This window comes from Amphiura filiformis, chromosome 5 (assembly GCF_039555335.1).
Source record: "Amphiura filiformis chromosome 5, Afil_fr2py, whole genome shotgun sequence".
NCBI classification, from domain to species: Eukaryota; Metazoa; Echinodermata; class Ophiuroidea; order Amphilepidida; family Amphiuridae; genus Amphiura; species Amphiura filiformis.
The window spans coordinates 35,247,530-35,267,442 of NC_092632.1; the positions used below are offsets into that span (position 1 = coordinate 35,247,530).

Here is a 19,913-nt window from a genome sequence, read left to right on the forward strand (position 1 = left end):
GCCTTAAAGTGCAATAATAATTTCTCGATTTCAAAGATTAAAATAGCGGAACACTTGGTTGAAATAGTATAGTGTCATCTAAGTGTAAATAAACATGCTTTATTGTAGCATTCAAACAACGTAACAATGATCACAACTGCCATGACGACCACGCATGTTGCTAAATATATTCCTCTGAACAAATGTTACATCTTTTTATAAAGTTCAAGTTCAGTTACCTAAAACAAATCTTTTCACAGTGCATTAAGTCAATTGCTTACTTGTAAACGAAATCAAGGTTTTCTTGAGGCTGGCTCACAGCAGCAGTTTTAACCCGGTGTTCTGGCTCGATTTTGCATCGTTATGTGATATCTGCAAATTAATGTCTCAAAACACAAGTTATACAATAAAGGTTAAAATGCACCCCAAATCTGCCGCACATCCCCGCACCCCCTTTCCACTAAGCCCCGAGGGATACATTGGCGTAGCCAGGTTTTTGGAACGGGGAGGGGGGGTGGAGCACAAACTTGTTAATGCACCGACGGAACTATTTTTGCAGATGAAAGTTTTGAATTGTTTATGTAGCAGCATAAACAGGGATGTTATAGTGGGGGCAACATGTATTTTCGTTTCATCACAGTACATTCACATACAGTTCATACAAAATTATTGTCTAATGGTGACGCTAAGTTTTTTTAGCCAAGGTGACGACCGGGATAGGTATAAATAAACTAACATCGATACAAATGAATACAAATTCCACACTGAAATTGTATTTAAATAGTTGCAATAAAAATAAACCACGTACCTTTTCCATATGAATGTTGTAATAATGTCCGTCCGTTGCTGGCCGCTTTTTTTTTGTATTAGCGTGTTTCCGTTCATTGAACATTATTTTCATAACGATTAAATCACGTACAATTTATAGAAGCATTATGCTGACTCCATTCAATAACAATTTAGGAACGATTTCGATTTGTTTTCAGTAGGCTAATAAAATTGGCATTTTGCATGAAATCGTGTTTCCGGCTATGGGCCTAGACTTCTCCGTAGTCCACTTGCCATTGTGCATATTCAGAATTACCTTTGCATTTAAAACTCCGATTGTGTGCACAATTGATAGATTTTCCTGATCTATTCAGTCACCGTACGCCCTCTGTTAGCTTGATACCCAAGTGGACTACTGACATTCGATTGCGGTCAAAATGCTTAAGAGGCATTATCTGTTATTTTGAAGAATTTTTTTTAAATGTTTGCCACGGTCAAAAAATGGATTTCCTTTAAACTTTCATATTTAATGCACCTTGACCTGAAACAAACACACATGAAATAAATTTGGGCAAAATATCCCCGTTGCCATGGTAACAGCCAAATTTTCATTTTAGGCCTATTTTCACAATTTTCGCATTTTTCAGCAGTCAATTTGTCAAGTTTTGAAGCCAGTGTTACTAATATACACAATATATATATACTGTTTTCTTTATAAGGTATGAATAGGTCAAACCTTAGATGCCGCATTGAAAGTATAAAAATAATCACCAGATGTCAGGGTGGGTTATACCATTTATTTGAAATAGGGGTGTTTTTCAATTGTTTTCAAGTATGAAAATATACCAACTTTGTATAGCTCATAAACCATATGGTAGTGCTCCGATTTCAACATCGACCACATCATGTTGAGATGATACATTGGTCTTATGAAAAAGTTACATTTGAGCTTGGGGAAAACACATCTGTATATACAGTGTTGCCAGACATTTTCCTATTTTTTCGAAATTCAACACAAATCTCACCTTAAGTTAAATGATGCGAAAATGAAACATCATCCTTTCAAGGAACATTTATTAGAAAGAGTGTTTTTATTCATATCAAATTTGATCAGTTATAATGGTCAGTGTTGTTCTAAACCACATGGGTGTTGCCATAATTGGGGTTTTATTGTGATTTGTGGATATTTTCAACTTTTTAAAAGTTATAAAAATACCAAAATGCATTTCTATAATAAAGAAAGAAAAATCGACCTTGTCATGTTGAGATGATACATTGGCCTTATGAAAAAGTTATTTTGATGGGGGGGGGGGGGTAAAACATCAGTTTATACAGTGTTGCCAGATATTTTCCTATTTTTTCAAAATTTCACCTTCATATGGAACATATCTTTTTAGAAAGAAAGTTAATTTCATATTCAATTTGATCATCTGGGATGGTCAGTGTTATTCTAAGCCATACGGGTGTTGCCATAGCTGGCGTTTTTATATGACGATATTTAGATATTTCCAGCTTTTTACAAGTCTTAAAAATAGTACACACCTTTAAAATTATTGTGGAATGAACGAAATATTAAGGTTAAAAATTAACCTAAGAACATTTAGTAGGTGAATTTAAATTTTAAATTTGAGTTCGGAAAATATTTCCTTCTATACAGTATTGCCAGATATTATCACATAATTCAAAATTCAACGTATGTTGAGCTTTTTCAGTTTTTTTTTCAGCTTTTTCAGCTATTTTTCAGTCTTAAAAATGCCAAAATACAATGGCATGCATTCCTAAAATAAAGATGTGAAAATGAAACATCGACCTCATCATGTTGAGATGATACATCGGTCTTATGAAAAATTTACATTTGAGCTTGGGGAAAAACATCTGTTTATACAGTGTTGTCAGATATTTTCCTATTTTTTCAAAATTCAGCACTAGTTTCACCTTAGGTTGAAAATGAAAGTTTATTAGAAAGAAATTTACTTTCATATTAAATTTGATCAGTTGTATAAATGGTCAGTGTTGTTCCAAACCACATGGGTGTTGCCATAATTAGGGTTAAATAGCGAGATGTGGTTATTTTGAACTTTTTACAAGTTTTAAAAATACCAAAATACCATGGTATGCATTCCTTAAAAAATATGTGGAAGTGAAACATCAACTTCACCATGTTGAAATTATACATATTTGGTCGTATGAAAAATTTACACTTAAGCTTGGGGAAAACACATGTTTATACAGTGTTGCCAGATATTTTCCTATTTTTTCGAAATTTAACACAAGTCTCACCTTAAGTTAAATGATGCGAAAATGAAACTTCACCTTCACAAGGAAAGTTTATTAAAATGAAATTTACTTTCATATTAAATTTGATCAGTTGTATAAATGGTCAGTGTTGTTCCAAACCACATGGGTGTTGCCATAATTAGGGTTCAATAGTGAGATGTCGATATTTTTATAAGTCATAAGGGTTCAAATAGCGACGTTATCACATATTTTTTGTGGACCTGAGAGCACATGAGACATATATTGAAATTTGCGATATAATACAAATTTTATGGCAAATGATTACAAATTGATATTTTTGAAATTTAACAGATCTCAAAAGTAAATTGTATAAATCTAGTGATATGTACTTAAAGTGTATGTAGCTGGAATGAAAAGCCGTCCATATGAAAATTTGACCTTTCGTATTGAAGATATAGATTTGTTCACCAAAACACCTAAGGTCTTTTGGAGAAAAATCTATATCTTCACTATGAAAGGTCAAATTTTTCAATTAACATTAATTAATTGATTGGTGGTCGGCTTTTCATCCCAGCTACTTTAAGTACACATCATTAGATTTATTAAATTAACTGTAATATGTCAAAAATAAAAAAATTCAATATGCATAATTTACCCTAAAATTTTTTATTGTATCGCGAATTAAAAAAAAATCAAAATATTTTATTGTATGAGCTTGTAAAAAGGAAGCAACTAAAATTAAGCTTTCAAGACTGAAGGAGATTATGAACACTTTTGCATATACTTGCAGGGTTAAAGCAAAATAAAAAATCACCAAATGTTGATAAAAGTTGTCTGAGGAAATATCCGTTTCAAGTAGAAAAGAGGACTACTGGGCACAGTATACCTATGACATGACCCCGGAGGGAGTTCTCCCTGGTTAAAGGTATACGGGGATGTGCCACGGTTTTGGGGGTACCTTAGCAATTTTTGTATGTCGATTGGTGGGTTTGCAGTGGAGACAATACACCAAATTTGCATTAAGGCAAACGTGCCCATAAAAGCGCCAAATTAGGACAAATTTGTGTGCTTTTTGGGTGTTTTTTGTGAAAAATTGGAATACTATAGCTGTAACTTTAATAAGGTGTCATTTTAAAATTGAAAATGTATCCACATTTCACTATTAACTCCATTTATAGTGGCATCATCCATGTGGTTTATTCATGGCAGCGATTTAAACAATATAAATCCTAAAGTGAGACATACGTTGAATTTTAACTGGCAATACTGTATAGAAGGAAATATTTTCCGAACTCAAATTTAAAATTTAAATTCACATACTAAGTGTTCTTAGGGTAATTTTTAACCTTAATATTGCGTTCATTCCACAATAATTTTGTGTACTATTTTGAAAAGACTTGTAAAAAGCTGGAAATATCTAAATTGTCATATTAAACGCCAGCTATGGCAACACCCATATGGCTTAGAAATAACACTGACCATCCCAGATGATCAAATTGAATATGAAATTAACTTTCTTTCTAAAAAGATATGTTCCGTATGAAGGTGAAGTTTCATTTTCATATCTTTTAACTTAGGGCGAGACTTGTGTTGAATTTTGAAAAAATAGGAAAATATCTGGCAACACTGTATAAACTGATGTTTACCCCCCCAGATCAAAATAACTTTTCATAAGGCCAATGTATCATCTCAACATGACGATGTCAATGTTTCTTTCTTTATTATAGAAATGCAATTTGGTATTTTTATGACTTGTAAAAAGTTGAAAATATCCACACCTCACAATTAAACCCCAATTATGACAACACCCATGTGGTTTATCTGGCAACACTGTATAAACTGATGTCTTACCCCGCCCCCAGATCAAAATAACTTTTTCATAAGGCCAATATATCATCTCAACATGACAAGGTCGATGTTTCTTTCTTTATTATAGAAATGCATTTTAGTATTTTTATGACTTGTAAAAAGTTGAAAATATCCACAAATCACAATAAAACCCCAATTTTGGCAACACCCATGTGATTTAGAACAACACTGACCATTATAACTGATCAAATTTGATATTAATAAAAACTCTCTTTCTAATAAATGTTCCTTGAAAGGATGATGTTTCATTTTCACATCATTTAACTTAAGGTGAGATTTGTGTTGAATTTCGAAAAATAGGAAAATGTCTGGCAACACTGTATATACAGATGTGTTTTCCGCAAGCTCAAATGTAACTTTTTCATAAGACCAATGTATCATCTCAACATGCTGTGGTTGATGTTGAAATCGGAACACTACCATATGGTTTATGAGCTATACAAAGTTGGTATATTTTCATACTTTGAAAAAATTGAAAAACACCCGTATTTCAAATAAATGGTATAACCCACCCTGACATCTGGTGATTATTTTTATACTTTCATTGCGGCATCTAAGGTTTGACCTATTCATACCTTATAAAGAAAAAACCATATTTATATTGTGTATATTAGTAACACTGGCTTCAAAACTTGACAATTTGACTGCTGAAAAATGCAAAAATTGTGAAAATAGGCCTAAAATTGAAATTTGCCTGTTACCATGGCAACGGGGATATTTTTCCGAAATTTATCCATGTGTGTTAGTTTGAGGTCAAGGTCCATCAAATATGAAAGTATAAAGAAAATCTATTTTTGACCGTGGCAATTATATTCTCAAAAATAACAGATAGTTCCTCTTAACACAGGCCCCTATGGCAAGAATGTCGGATTTTTGGCCTACTAAGAATAGCATGATGTAATGCATTTTCATATAAATTAACCAATTGTGATGCAGCATTTGTGTAGGCGGGGCCTTACCATTTTCCCGATAGTAATCAATTTCATTTGCATAATTGTGACCTCATTTTATGCTGTTGCCGTGGTGTTTGGCTCTCTTGCGGTAAAACTTCAAAGTTTGTTTATATGTGATGAACCAGTGGAAGAAATACGTTCATGCACGTGGGGTGTGTGTACACATATGTACAATGTACGTGTGTGGATAAATCCTGATCGGGCAAATAAAGTGTGTCTCTACCGGCTATAATAAAATATACCTAAATTAATTTATAAACATAATTATTTAGCTCCGCTGTTTAGAGACGGACCATGACATGGCCAATATCACCCGAGACTTCTTCAGGGAATTCTGCTGATGAGGCCGGGTGCGATACAAAAAAAAACTGCGATTCATCATGCATTCTCACTAGGATGTGAAAATTGTAAACTGGCTCAGGAAGAAGTCCTTCATCATTCCATGGCTGGTAAAGACGTTTTCACCATTCTACCCAGATTTTTAGCAGGGGGCTGACAAGATGGAATTTGTTGATGACCCATTCTGGGAGGCGGTTCCCCCTTTAGGTCAGAAAATTTTGCCAAAAATACCTAGTTTCCTGGATTTTAATGACATTTTTCACTTCACCTGAAATTGTTGGGGGGGGGGGTGAAGAGTATTCTAGCCCCCCGGTTCCTAAGCTACCAACTAGATATAATATGGGAAATATATTTTCTACCAAAGCAGCACCGTTTGCTAGGACTTTTTGTCGGGTGGGAAATCCCAGACTAGAAGAAGCACACAATTTGAGTTTACCTTGGAAGCAAAGCAAAATATGAACGCATTTACATCGATAGTTCTAGCCAGGGACAATATTGTCTTCAAGGAAAGAAATTATTCGCGACACATGGAGAACGATTGTGCGGATTATTAAATTATTGTGGTAATAATTTTTGTTAAAGATAAATATTTCATAATAATGGGAAAATTAGTTCATGCCTCTCTTAATCCGTCTACATTTGTAGCTATTTTAGAATTTCGGATGACTATTTACCTGATAGACATTATTTTGATATGGCCTTTGTAGCCAGTGATAGGGACTATACATCTTCTTTGAGCGTTACGTAGCTAGCTAGGTTTGGCTGCATGAAGGCCCGGACAAAACGGCACACAAAACGAGGCTCTTTCCGTCTTTCGGCATGCCATTAAATATCAAAAGCACCTGACGGGGGCCGGCATTTTCTTCCCAATTAACAAAACATTCGCGTCAATAAAATTGCAACCCCCCTATTTCGGCAACAAAATTTTATGCCCCCCTACCAATACACCTTAGCCCTTAAACAGACTAAAATTGTATTGAAAACAGGCTTTTTGAATTAAAAATAAACAAACTATCTCATCAAATATTTTATGACCCCCCTATTTTTCTTTCCAAAAATCTATGACCCCCCCTTCCAAACCGAAAAAAAAATGCCAGCCCCCTAAAATAACAGAAAAGTCAACATTGTGTTGTGATGTGATCTTGCCGGCCTATTTTTAAAAATAATGTCCTGTCTCATGCCAATATTTTGCACTCAGTTGTGTGTTTGTGCACTACACAAGTGAGGTTCGTGATACCTGTAAACAGGCCAAGATAGATGCTATATGCAAATTAGGGGTATTTTCTCCTGCTGATCGATTTTGGCAAATAAATTGCTGCACTTTCCCACGGGGATGACAAATAGTTGGCGTTGTATAATTTGACTTTTCCATACAGGTATTTCTTATTTATTGGGTTATTATTCGATATTTATCACAGTAAATACTAAATATAATCTTGATCGATTTGTACCACCGTTGATTTTTCTTTAAGTAAATTGTATTATCTTTTGGCATATACAAGAACGCCTGTACAATTATGGACGAGACGGAAACTATTCGCTGTTTCTGATTGGTCAAGGGGTGGAGCCAATTTTAGTCTCATCGTAGCGTCACTGACTTAACCGCAATCGTTTGTCCATAGTCGTATTTTTCGTGAGTAACGTGAGCTTTTTATGAAAATAAAACAGACTGCTAGAAAATCACTGGTAGGCATGAAGGGAGCCCTCTTTCAAAAAATATTAAAAAAACAAAAGTAAGGCAGGACACAAATGATCACTTAGAATGCCTACATCTAGGGCAACTAGATTTGCTTATAGACTATTTATTACATTATATTATCGAGATTGATAACATAGGCCTATTTCTAAATTTCTCAAAATTCGACTATGGCATAGTCTACTATGGGCCCTAATATAATAATAATTATTATACCCTAGCTCGTAAGAAAGAGACAAGAAGAAAAGGAGAGCGAAATTCCTCGGTATGTTATTCCATTAGCGAACAACCATGACGACTGACAAGCGATACCTTACAAATCCAGATTAGAGATCTTCTAGGTGTCGAATCTTCACGGAATAAAGATGATACTGTGCAAGCCATGAAAGCAGGACACAAATGATATTCTGCTACATCCGCAGTAGTAATATTGTTTTCCAGGACGTTCGCTTTCGAGTTAAAGGTCACGAGGTTACATGCAGGTCACGAGATCAAAAGTCAACTTGAACGCCATTTTGAAAGGTCATCCGGATGTGTCGCCATTTTGAAAGGTCAACCAGAAGTGTCGCTAATTTGAAAGGTCAACCAAGTCGATTGAGTTGATTAGTCAAGTCTCTATCGACGGTAATCTTTAGGGACGTTATCCTTTACGGTTGTTACCGTATAATAAAGACGTTTAATATTTATGGTACTTCCGGTTGACCTTTCAAAATGGCGACAATTCCTGTTGACCTTTCAAAATGGTGACACTTTTGGATACCTTTCAAAATGGACGGCACTTCCAGTTGACCTCTGACCTCGTCAGCTGGAAGTGACCTCGTGAAACGGAAAGGAAATGGAAAGCAATATCTACTACTACAGGTTGTAACAAAAACATACAATTTAGAAAATAGTATTAGGCAAACATGTCACGACCAATAATAACCAGTTGACGTTATCCATGCGTTATCTACGCCAGCGTACCACGCTTGATCAACTCTATCCCATATTATGTACAGATTTGTATTTCCCGCGGTCGAAGTATCATGCAGGACAACACTCTTTTCATTGCATTCCCAAAATCTCGATTCCTCCAAGCATACAAGGAAGGATTCCAAGTTTAATTCGATGCAAGTAGAATACTCGCAAAAGTCGCAAATAAATGATATTTTATGCTAAGTATGATACTTGTGATCTATAAATCCTTCTATGGTATATGGCATAACACAAAATCAGAAACATCCCAAAAATAATGAATGAGTCCTTTGTTTCAGGTCTTTCTCTCATCCTTTCGATTGACGATCAATTCGTGTTGAGCTACGCGAAGTCTGAATTTTAGAACCGTTACAAATATTTGCAAGTGCATCTCAGGGTACATGTCGTATTTTTGATGGCGCATCGTGGTCAAAATCACACATTTAGCTTGGTTGTGTCAAAAAACCTCCCCAGTCGAAGAACGGACGGAAGTATTCAGTTCGATACAAAACTGACGCAGGTTTTGCACATGATTATACTGCTTCCTCACAAAATAGTTTCTAATAGGTTTCCTCCGGTGCGCGTCATTTAGGGGTCAGTTTCGTCATTTTTGACTTGACAAAAGTGAAGCTAACGATGGTAAAATATATTGCGCTATGTCAAATTTATACCCTTGCGCAAACATAAACAAGCAATATTTATTTTATATATCGATATGAAAATAAAAATAATAATAATAATAATAATAATAATAATAATAATAATAATAATAATAATAATAATAATAATAATAATAATTTAATATCAGAAGGACATTCCTCGTATTCAGAATGCAATTTGGTGTGACTGATGTTCTCAGGTTCCACAAAATATACTAAATCTACTGAGCAAAGGTGGGTGACCGATCCCTGACAATATAGCTTTATTTTCGAACTTTTTCGGAAAGCTCATATAAACAAAAAACAGGGAATTGGCATAATTTACACATCAGTGACATACTATCTGCGTGGCTCTGCTGATAAGCAATTAATTGCCAGGTGATTGAACTGCCGATGATCAAAATATGAAGACGAAGGCCAATGTAAATACTCGGGTTTGTATTTTAATTACGTTACTCTTTTTGACATGCAAGTAAAAAAAAATCACGAACTAATCAATAATATTTATAAGTCAACTTCCATTATTGCTGGGGCCGCACATATTGCCGAATATATTCTTCATTCTTCTGATCTAATTTTACATTAGCTTCAACGTTTACGTGCAGGTACCCAGCTCCATTTCACACTCCATATCAAGTCAATTGTTTTCTTGTAAACCAGATGTCGAAGTTATTTTGAGGCTCACAGCAACAGTATTATTGCTCACCTATGCGGGAGCGGCATCGATTATGATATCCGTAAATATACACTACCCACCGATAGTATTTAGGGATAAGCACAGAAGCAAATTGAAAAAAAAATACTGAGTACCAGCACATTTTTAGTGCGGATGGGACGTGACAGGCCCTCTCTGACATAACAAAATCCACCAGTTCTCTCTCTCGCACAAGCACGCTCAACGGCCTTCAGAAAACTGGAACTAGTTTTCTACTGAAGACCCATTGACCTGCTTATGAACAGTGTGGATTATAGAAATGATAAAGTTTGATGAAATTGTCAATACATAAAGCTTCAGATGTGCAACCACATACTAGAGATCTTCTTATTTTACCAGATCACAAATAGAAGAAATGAAATTATAACACACTAGAATAACTTCACTGTAAACAGGGAACTGAAATGTGCAGAAAACAGTATATAAACACGAAAAGAGAGAATTGTCTCAGACGACCGCGCGCGTAGCCGAAAAATCACGACAAAATAGGCCAAAATGTGACCAAAAAAATCCGCATTTGCGTATAGCCTCATTTAGTAAAAACAAATCGCCTTTCCGCTTTCGTTTTTTTTTTCGTCTGAGACAACTTTTTTTTCTTCTTCTTTTATAGTTTCACGTAAGTTTAGATAGATTTATATTTCGTGCAAAATTAAATAGATGATAAACTATATTGGGGCTTACTCTAAGTATACGTTTTTGATTATATTAAAACTTTTCACTTAATGTCAACAATGATTTTGTTATTTTTCAGTTGTCCCGAAATCTGATCAATTAAATAAAATATCTTTTGATATCACTACGAACCATGCTTCATTATTGGTAAAGTTTTACACAAGATAATAAATCGAAGAATTTTAGGTCAAAGTGATGGTGGTATTGGCTCTAAACAGAGGTGAATGTCTTTTAAGCGCAATACATTATTTCTTATTATTAATAGCCATTAACGTTAGACATAATATAATGAAATATAAATGATGGCATTTCTACTACTTGATCAGACGCTATTTCATGTTAGTGGATAAAAAAATGAGACGCTACATAGTAGATACAGACGTGTTTTCTGATTCCCACGATCGAAGTATTTTGAATGACAACACTCTTTTCATTGCATTCCGAAAATCTCGATTCCTCCAAGCATACAGGAAAGGATTCCAAGTTGAATTCGATGCAACTAGAATACTCGCAAATAAATGATATTCAATGCTAAGTAGATGATACTCGTGATCTATAAATTCCGCTAACATGTATGGCAAAACACAAAAACAAAACATCCCAAAAATGATGAATAAATCTTTAGTTAGTTTCAGGTCTTTCTTTCGACGCTCCTCCTTTCGATTGACGATCAATTCGTGTTGAGCTACACGAAGTCTGGATTTTCGAACCGTTACAAAATTTGCATGTAACACATAAAAGTTATTATCAATGGTGCACCGATAGAAAAATATATTGTGTACATCTCGTAATTTGATGGCGTATCGTGATCATAATCACATATTCCTTTAGCTGTGTTGTATCCAAAACCTCCCCAGCCGAAGAATGGAGGTAAGAGAACACTGCAACCCCACAAATAACTACAGGCAATCACCAGAGGAATAAACCGTCTGTTGAAGATCTTTCGGTAGATGTTTGCACCGTGCACAATCAGAAGATACCGATTGAACGAAATCGACGCTAACGAAAATATAGACACAGAGCATAAACCAATGATTAAGATTCCTATTACGAAACAAAGATTTGGGTGTTTTTGTTGCTGGATGCAGCCACCATCTTGACGATGTGCAAAGAAGTAGATTTCTACCGGCATACAAACAGTGCATACAAGTACATCTGCTATGCTTAGATTCATAACGAAAGCGTTAGTAAATGTTTGGAGTTTTTTCGAAGTACAAATACAAATAATAACCAGAGCATTGCCAAGTGCACCTGCAATGGAATTGAAGGAATACCAAACTATAAAAATATACTGAGCAATCATTGATATATTACTAGTTCCTTCCTCCAAAGTACTATTGCTGCTACAACTAACTGGTGACATGATGTTGTAGAGTTATGCAGAGAAGACACAATAGACTTTACTGTGCTGACGAGTTACTCGATATGACAAAAAAATTAACGCGCTTGGTTCGTTGGTGGCTTTTCCAAGACAATAGTATATCAGTAATAATCGCGCGTGTGCATAGTATTCCAGTTATATATAATACTTAATTACGAACTACGGAATTTTCAATCTTTCCAATTCTCCCCGCCAGAAATGATAATTGTGGTGTCGCACATGCCATTAAATCTGACGCCAATATTGTCTTGTTCGTTTACAAGAAAAATCATTTTTCAATGTTTCCATTTTGATTTGGTATCCCTTCAATTTGTTGCCATTAGACATATTCTATGAGCGTAACAGAGCAAATTACAAAGAAATAAATGGAAGGAAACCAATAACACTGACGTCAAGGCTGGTGAAATCTCGATAAGTTAAGTGAAATGAACAAAATCACACCACAACTAAAAACCAAATAGTCATTATTCTTCAATGCCATTGAGCGTCGTTCGGAGCTCAGTTGTTGAGAGCAATGGTCTAGATATAATAATAAAAGTCACGATCTAGTTTACATCTCAATATCCTGTCAATCAAATTCCAGCACAACCCGTGATTGGTTAGTGTCGCCTAACTAGGGCGGCGCTAGGGTGATGCCTTCCCTGTCTCTTGCGAAGTGTGTAGCATTTGTAACACTTTTATGGAATTTTATGGGTAAAACGTATTTGCATAAAATAATCACTTGGACCTCAGAATTATAGAACGAAACTTCGTTTCATGATATAGTCATTTATGGCATATTCACTTAACATTTTTCAGAACGATCATTTTATTTTTGATACGCGGGTAACAAAATTATTAGCCAAATTGACTTAAAGGCCTCTAGAGTCCACAAACTTTGGTGGAATTCAATCGTTTTACATATGATGAGAGATCATGCAAACGTCTTTCTAACGGTAATAATTTCATTTTGATTGAAGGACATTCAGTGACATATATGGTGCTTTATCTTTGAATTCGTGGGTAACGCCAATTCATTTAAGCCATCATAACTTGTCCCCTGGTATGACTTGCTAGTAAAGGCCTATATGCACAAAGAGAGCACATTGGACGTGACATGATATGCTCCATCAATAACGTGATTTCCTTTATTAATGACATTTTGTCCCGCTTTCGCTGGAATTGACCATATACGGAAATAAAATACAGCTACTGCCTGAGTGGTGGCTTAATTCGACAGCTATATGGAGAGAGGGAAATCAGAATCTCGCATTCTATAGGGTAAATGATGCAAGATTCTGATAACATCTCAATGGTCAAATCCCGGGGTCAAAATAGGCCAAAGCGTCTGGCTATAGTAGCATTCTAAGGAAACGTTTGAAGAAAGAAGCAGAACAAGCAGAAGAGGATTCGCTACATATTCCCAATAATCATGCGGGTGGCGGCAACACCTGATAAAATAGCAAAACAGAATCAAGTTTACTTTTTACAGATACATCAACATTTTGATACTGAGATTGTGTTGATGAAGCCTTGAAAGTGAAGACTTTTTAATAGCGTTTGTGAATACCTTTTTGAATGAAACGCCCACGGGTGAAAAGGCTCTCGACCTATAAGGATCAATGGCAAGGTTCATTAATGATATTACTGAAAAACGGAAAACAACAACCTCCACAACGACCAAGAAAATCACCTCAATTCAAGGAGCCATCAACTACTAGTACTAGGATGATAAGTGTCGTGGCTCAATACGAGTAACTCAAAGCTATTTGAACTTTTCAAATGTTAAATAAAGTATTCAGTACACTAGAACATTTCGATTATGGTGAATATTTCTGACAGCTTTTGTAAAAATCCAGCTCATAATCTAATATTTAAAAAAGCTTTTAAAAAGATCCACTCGGTCTTCTTCTTGGCATTACCTTAAGCATGTTAAGTAGATTGAAGTGATTTGCTCCATAAAACTATCAACATTTAAATGCTTTCTTGTTCAATTATACTTCTGTTATATAGAAAATTACAAGCAAACAAATTTTTCGAGACTTTTTGCTCTCGATTTTAAGGTATTGCGAATTTCCTTTCTTCTATGTACATGAACAGGGGCCTTAAAGTGCAATAATAATTTCTCGATTTCACAAAGATTAAAATAGCGGAACACTTGTTTGAAATAGTATAGTGTCATCTAAGTGTTAATAAACATGCTTTATTGTAGCATGCAAACAACGTGATAACAATGATCACAACTGCCATGACGACCACGCATGTTGCTAAATATATTCCTCTGAACAAATGTTACATCTTTTTATAAAGTTCAAGTTCAGTTACCTAAAACAAATCTTTTCACAGTGCATTAAGTCAATTGCTTACTTGTAAACGAAATCAAGGTTTTCTTGAGGCTGGCTCACAGCAGCAGTTTTAACCCGGTGTTCTGGCTCGATTTTGCATCGTTATGTGATATCTGCAAATTAATGTCTCAAAACACAAGTTATACAATAAAGGTTAAAATGCACCCCAAATCTGCCGCACATCCCCGCACCCCTTTCCACTAAGCCCCGAGGGATACATTGGCGTAGCCAGGTTTTTGGAACGGGGGGGGGTGGAGCACAAACTTGTTAATGCACCGACGGAAATATTTTTGCAGATGAAAGTTTTGAATTGTTTATGTAGCAGCATAAACAGGGATGTTATAGTGGGGGCAACATGTATTTTCGTTTCATCACAGTACATTCACATACAGTTCATACAAAATTATTGTCTAATGGTGACGCTAAGTTTTTTTAGCCAAGGTGACGACCGGGATAGGTATAAATAAACTAACATCGATACAAATGAATACAAATTCCACACTGAAATTGTATTTAAATAGTTGCAATAAAAATAAACCACGTACCTTTTCCATATGAATGTTGTAATAATGTCCGTCCGTTGCTGGTCGCTTTTTTTTTTGTATTAGCGTGTTTCCGTTCATTGAACATTATTTTCATAACGATTAAATCACGTACAATTTATAGAAGCATTATGCTGACTCCATTCAATAACAATTTAGGAACGATTTCGATTTGTTTTCAGTAGGCTAATAAAATTGGCATTTTGCATGAAATCGTGTTTCCGGCTATGGGCCCTAATATAATAATAATTATTATACCCTTGCTCGTAAGAAAGAGACAAGAAGAAAAGGAGAGCGAAATTCCTCGGTATGTTATTCCATTAGCGAACAACCATGACGACTGACAAGCGATACCTTACAAATCCAGATTAGAGATCTTCTAGGTGTCGAATCTTCACGGAATAAAGATGATACTGTGCAAGCCATGAAAGCAGGACACAAATGATATTCTGCTACATCCGCAGTAGTAATATTGTTTTCCAGGACGTTCGCTTTCGAGTTAAAGGTCACGAGGTTACATGCAGGTCACGAGATCAAAAGTCAACTTGAACGCCATTTTGAAAGGTCATCCGGATGTGTCGCCATTTTGAAAGGTCAACCAGAAGTGTCGCCATTTTGAAAGGTCAACCAAGTCGATTGAGTTGATTAGTCAAGTCTCTATCGACGGTAATCTTTAGGGACGTTATCCTTTACGGTTGTTACCGTATAATAAAGACGTTTAATATTTATGGTACTTCCGGTTGACCTTTCAAAATGGCGACAATTCCGGTTGACCTTTCAAAATGGTGACACTTTTGGATACCTTTCAAAATGGACGGCACTTCCAGTTGACCTCTGACCTCGTCAGCTGGAAGTGACCTCGTGAAACGGAAAGGAAATGGAAAGCAATATCTACTACTACAGGTTGTAACAAAAACATACAATTTAGAAAATAGTATTAGGCAAACATGTCACGACCAATAATGACCAGTTGACGTTATCCATGCGTTATCTACGCCAGCTTACCACGCTTGATCAACTCTATCCCATATTATGTACAGATTTGTACTTCCCGCGGTCGAAGTATCTTGCAGGACAACACTCTTTTCATTGCATTCCCAAAATCTCGATTCCTCCAAGCATACACGGAAGGATTCCAAGTTTAATTCGATGCAAGTAGAATACTCGCAATTAAATGATATTTTATGCTAAGTATAAATGATACTTGTGATCTATAAATCCTTCTATGGTATATGGCATAACACAAAATCAGACACATCCCAAAAATAATGAATGATTCCTTTGTTTCAGGTCTTTCTTTTGGCGCTCATCCTTTCGATTGACGATCAATTCGTGTTGAGCTACGCGAAGTCTGAATTTTAGAACCGTTACAAAAATTTGCAAGTGCATCTCAGTGTACATGTCGTATTTTTGATGGCGCATCGTGGTCAAAATCACACATTTAGCTTGGTTGTGTCAAAAAACCTCCCCAGTCGAAGAACGGACGGAAGTATTCAGTTCGATACAAAACTGACGCAGGTTTTGCACATGATTATACTGCTTCCTCACAAAATAGTTTCTAATAGGTTTCCTCCGGTGCGCCTTATTTAGGGGTCAGTTTCGTCATTTTTCTTGAAGCTTGTGCACCTAACTTGACAAAAGTGAAGCTAACGATGGTAAAATATATTGCGCTATGTCAAATTTATACCCTTGCGCAAACATAAACAAGCAATATTTATTTTATATATCGATATGAAAATAATAATAATAATAATAATAATAATAATAATAATAATAATAATAATAATAATAATAATAATAATAGTAATAATTATAATTTAATATCAGAAGGACATTCCTCGTATTCAGAATGCAATTTGGTGTGTCTGATGTTCTCAGGTTCCACAAAATATACTAAATCTACTGAGCAAAGGTGGGTAACCGATTCCTTAAGGCATTACGAAAAGAATCACAAAACAAGGACAAAAGCTGACAATAGCTTTATTTTCGACCTTTTTCGCAAAGCTCATATAAACAAAAAACAGGGAATTGGCATCATTTACACATCAGTGACATAATATCTGCAGATAATCAATTAAATGCCAGGTGGTTGAACTGCCGATGATCAAAATATGAAGGCGAAGGCCAATGTAAATACTCGGGTTTGTATTTTAATTACGTTACTCTTTTTGACATGCAAGTAAAAAAATCACGAACTAATCAATAATATTTATAAGTCAACTTCCATTATTGCTGCGTTCAACCAAGGCCGCACATACTGCCGAATATATTCTTCATTCTAATTTTACATTAGCTTCAACGTTTACGTGCAGGTACCCAGCTCCATTTCACACTCCATCAAGTCAATTGCTTTCTTGTAAACCAGATGTCGAAGTTATTTTGAGGCTCACAGCAACAGTATTATTGCTCACCTATGCGGGAGCGGCATCGATTATGATATCCGTAAATATACACTACCCACCGATAGTATTTAGGGATAAGCACAGAAGCAAATTGAAAAAAAAAATACTGAGTACCAGCACTTTTTTAGTGCGGATGGGACGTGAGAGACCCTCTCTGACATAACAAAATTCACCAGTTCTCTCTCTCGCACAAGCGCGCTCAACGGCCTTCAGAAAACTGGAACTAGTTTTCTACTGAAGACCCATTGACCTTCTGTGTTAATGCTTATGAACAGTGTGGATTATAGAAATGATAAAGTTTGATGAAATTGTCAATACATAAAGCTTCAGATGTGCAACCACATACTAGAGATTTCTTATTTTACCAGATCACAAATAGAAGAAATGAAATTATAACACACTAGAATAACTTCACTGTAAACAGGGAAGTGCAATGTGCAGAAAACAGTATATAAACACGAAAAGAGAGAATTGTCTCAGACGACCGCGCGCGTAGCCGAAAAATCACGACAAAATGGGCCAAAATGTGACCAAAAAAATCCGCATTTGCGTATAGCCTAATTTAGTAAAAACAAATCGCCTTTCCGCTTTCGTTTTTTTTTCGTCTGAGACAACTTTTTTTTCTTCTTCTTTTTTTCACCAAATTATAGTTTCACGTAATTTTAGATAGATTATATTTCGTGCAAAATTAAATAGATGATAAACTATATTGGGGCTTACTCTAAGTATACGTTTTTGATTATTTTAAAACTTTTCACTTAATGTCAACAATGATTTTGTTATTTTTCAGTTGTCCCGAAATCTGATCAATTAAATAAAATATCTTTTGATATCACTACGAACCATGCTTCATTATTGGTAAAGTTTTACACAAGATAATAAATCGAAGAATTTTAGGTCAAAGTGATGATGGTATTGGCTCTAAACAGAGGTGAATGTCTTTTAAGCGCAATACATTATTTCTTATTAAGAGCCATTAACGTTAGACATAATATAATGAAATATAAATGATGGCATTTCTACTACTTAATCAGACGCTATTTCATGTTAGTGGATAAAAAAATGAGACGCTACATAGTAGATACAGACGTGTTTTCCGATTCCCACGATCGAAGTATTTTGAATGACAACACTCTTTTCATTGCATTCCGAAAATCTCGATTCCTCCAAGCATACAGGAAAGGATTCCAAGTTGAATTCGATGCAACTAGAATACTCGCAAATAAATGATATTCAATGCTAAGTAGATGATACTCGTGATCTATAAATTCCGCTAACATGTATGGCAAAACACAAAAGCAAAACATCCCAAAAATGATGAATAAATCTTTAGTTAGTTTCAGGTCTTTCTTTCGACGCTCCTCCTTTCGATTGACGATCAATTCGTGTTGAGCTACACGAAGTCTGGATTTTCGAACCGTTACAAAAATTTGCATGTAACACATAAAAGTTATTATCAATGGTGCACCGATAGAAAAACATATTGTGTACATCTCGTAATTTGATGGCGTATCGTGATCATAATCACACATTCCTTTAGCTGTGTTGTATCCAAAACCTCCCCAGCCGAAGAATGGAGGTAAGAGAACACTGCAACCCCACAAATAACTACAGGCAATCACCAGAGGAATAAACCGTCTGTTGAAGATCTTTCGGTAAATGTTTGCACCGTGCACAATCAGAAGATACCGATTGAACGAAATCGATGCTAACGAAAATATAGACACAGAGCATAAACCAATGATTAAGATTCCTATTACGAAACAAAGATTTGGGTGTTTTTGTTGCTGAATGCAGCCACCATCCTGACGATGTGCAAAGAAGTAGATTTCTACCGGCATACAAACAGTGCATACAAGTACATCTGCTATGCTTAGATTCATAACGAAAGCGTTAGTAAATGTTTGGAGTTTTTTCGAAGTGCAAATACAAATAATAACCAGAGCATTGCCAAGTGCACCTGCAATGGAATTGAAGGAATACCAAACTATAAAAATATACTGAGCAATCATTGATATATTACTAGTTCCTTCCTCCAAAGTACTATTGCTGCTATAACTAACTGGTGACATGATGTTGTAGAGTTATGCAGAGAAGACACAATAGACTTTACTGTGCTGACGAGTTACTCGATATGACAAAAAAATTAACGCGCTTGGTTCGTTGGTGGCTTTTCCAAGACAATAGTATATCAGTAATAATCGCGCGTGTGCATAGTATTCCAGTTATATATAATACTTAATTACGAACTACGGAATTTTCAATCTTTTCAATTCTCCCCGCCAGAAATGATAATTGTGCGTGTCGCACATGCCATTAAATCTGACGCCAATATTGTCTTGTTCGTTTACAAGAAAAATCATTTTTCAATGTTTCCATTTTGATTTGGTATCCCTTCAATTTGTTGCCATTAGACATATTC

At 35.4% G+C, this 19,913-nt stretch overlaps 1 protein-coding gene across 1 annotated transcript; it reads right to left on the bottom strand.

The window, feature by feature from the left end:
• Positions 1 to 11,204: 11,204 nt before the first annotated feature.
• LOC140152152 (melatonin receptor type 1B-A-like) lies at positions 11,205 to 19,563 on the bottom strand. Its single transcript, XM_072174451.1, has 2 exons — positions 18,708 to 19,563; positions 11,205 to 11,407 (listed from the first exon to the last, which is right to left on the bottom strand). Exons 1-2 carry the CDS (start codon positions 19,561 to 19,563, stop codon positions 11,205 to 11,207), a joined length of 1,059 nt encoding a protein of 352 aa, XP_072030552.1.
• Positions 19,564 to 19,913: the final 350 nt, after the last annotated feature.

Bases quoted from the DNA above. Each gene is read 5' to 3' on its own strand.
- LOC140152152 (XM_072174451.1), bottom strand. From the start codon at position 19,563: ATGTCACCAGTTAGTTATAGCAGCAATAGTACTTTGGAGGAAGGAACT. The intron at 11,408-18,707 runs GTATTCTAGTTG...CATACATGTTAG, and splicing joins TGAATATCATTTATTTGCGA to CGGAATTTATAGATCACGAG.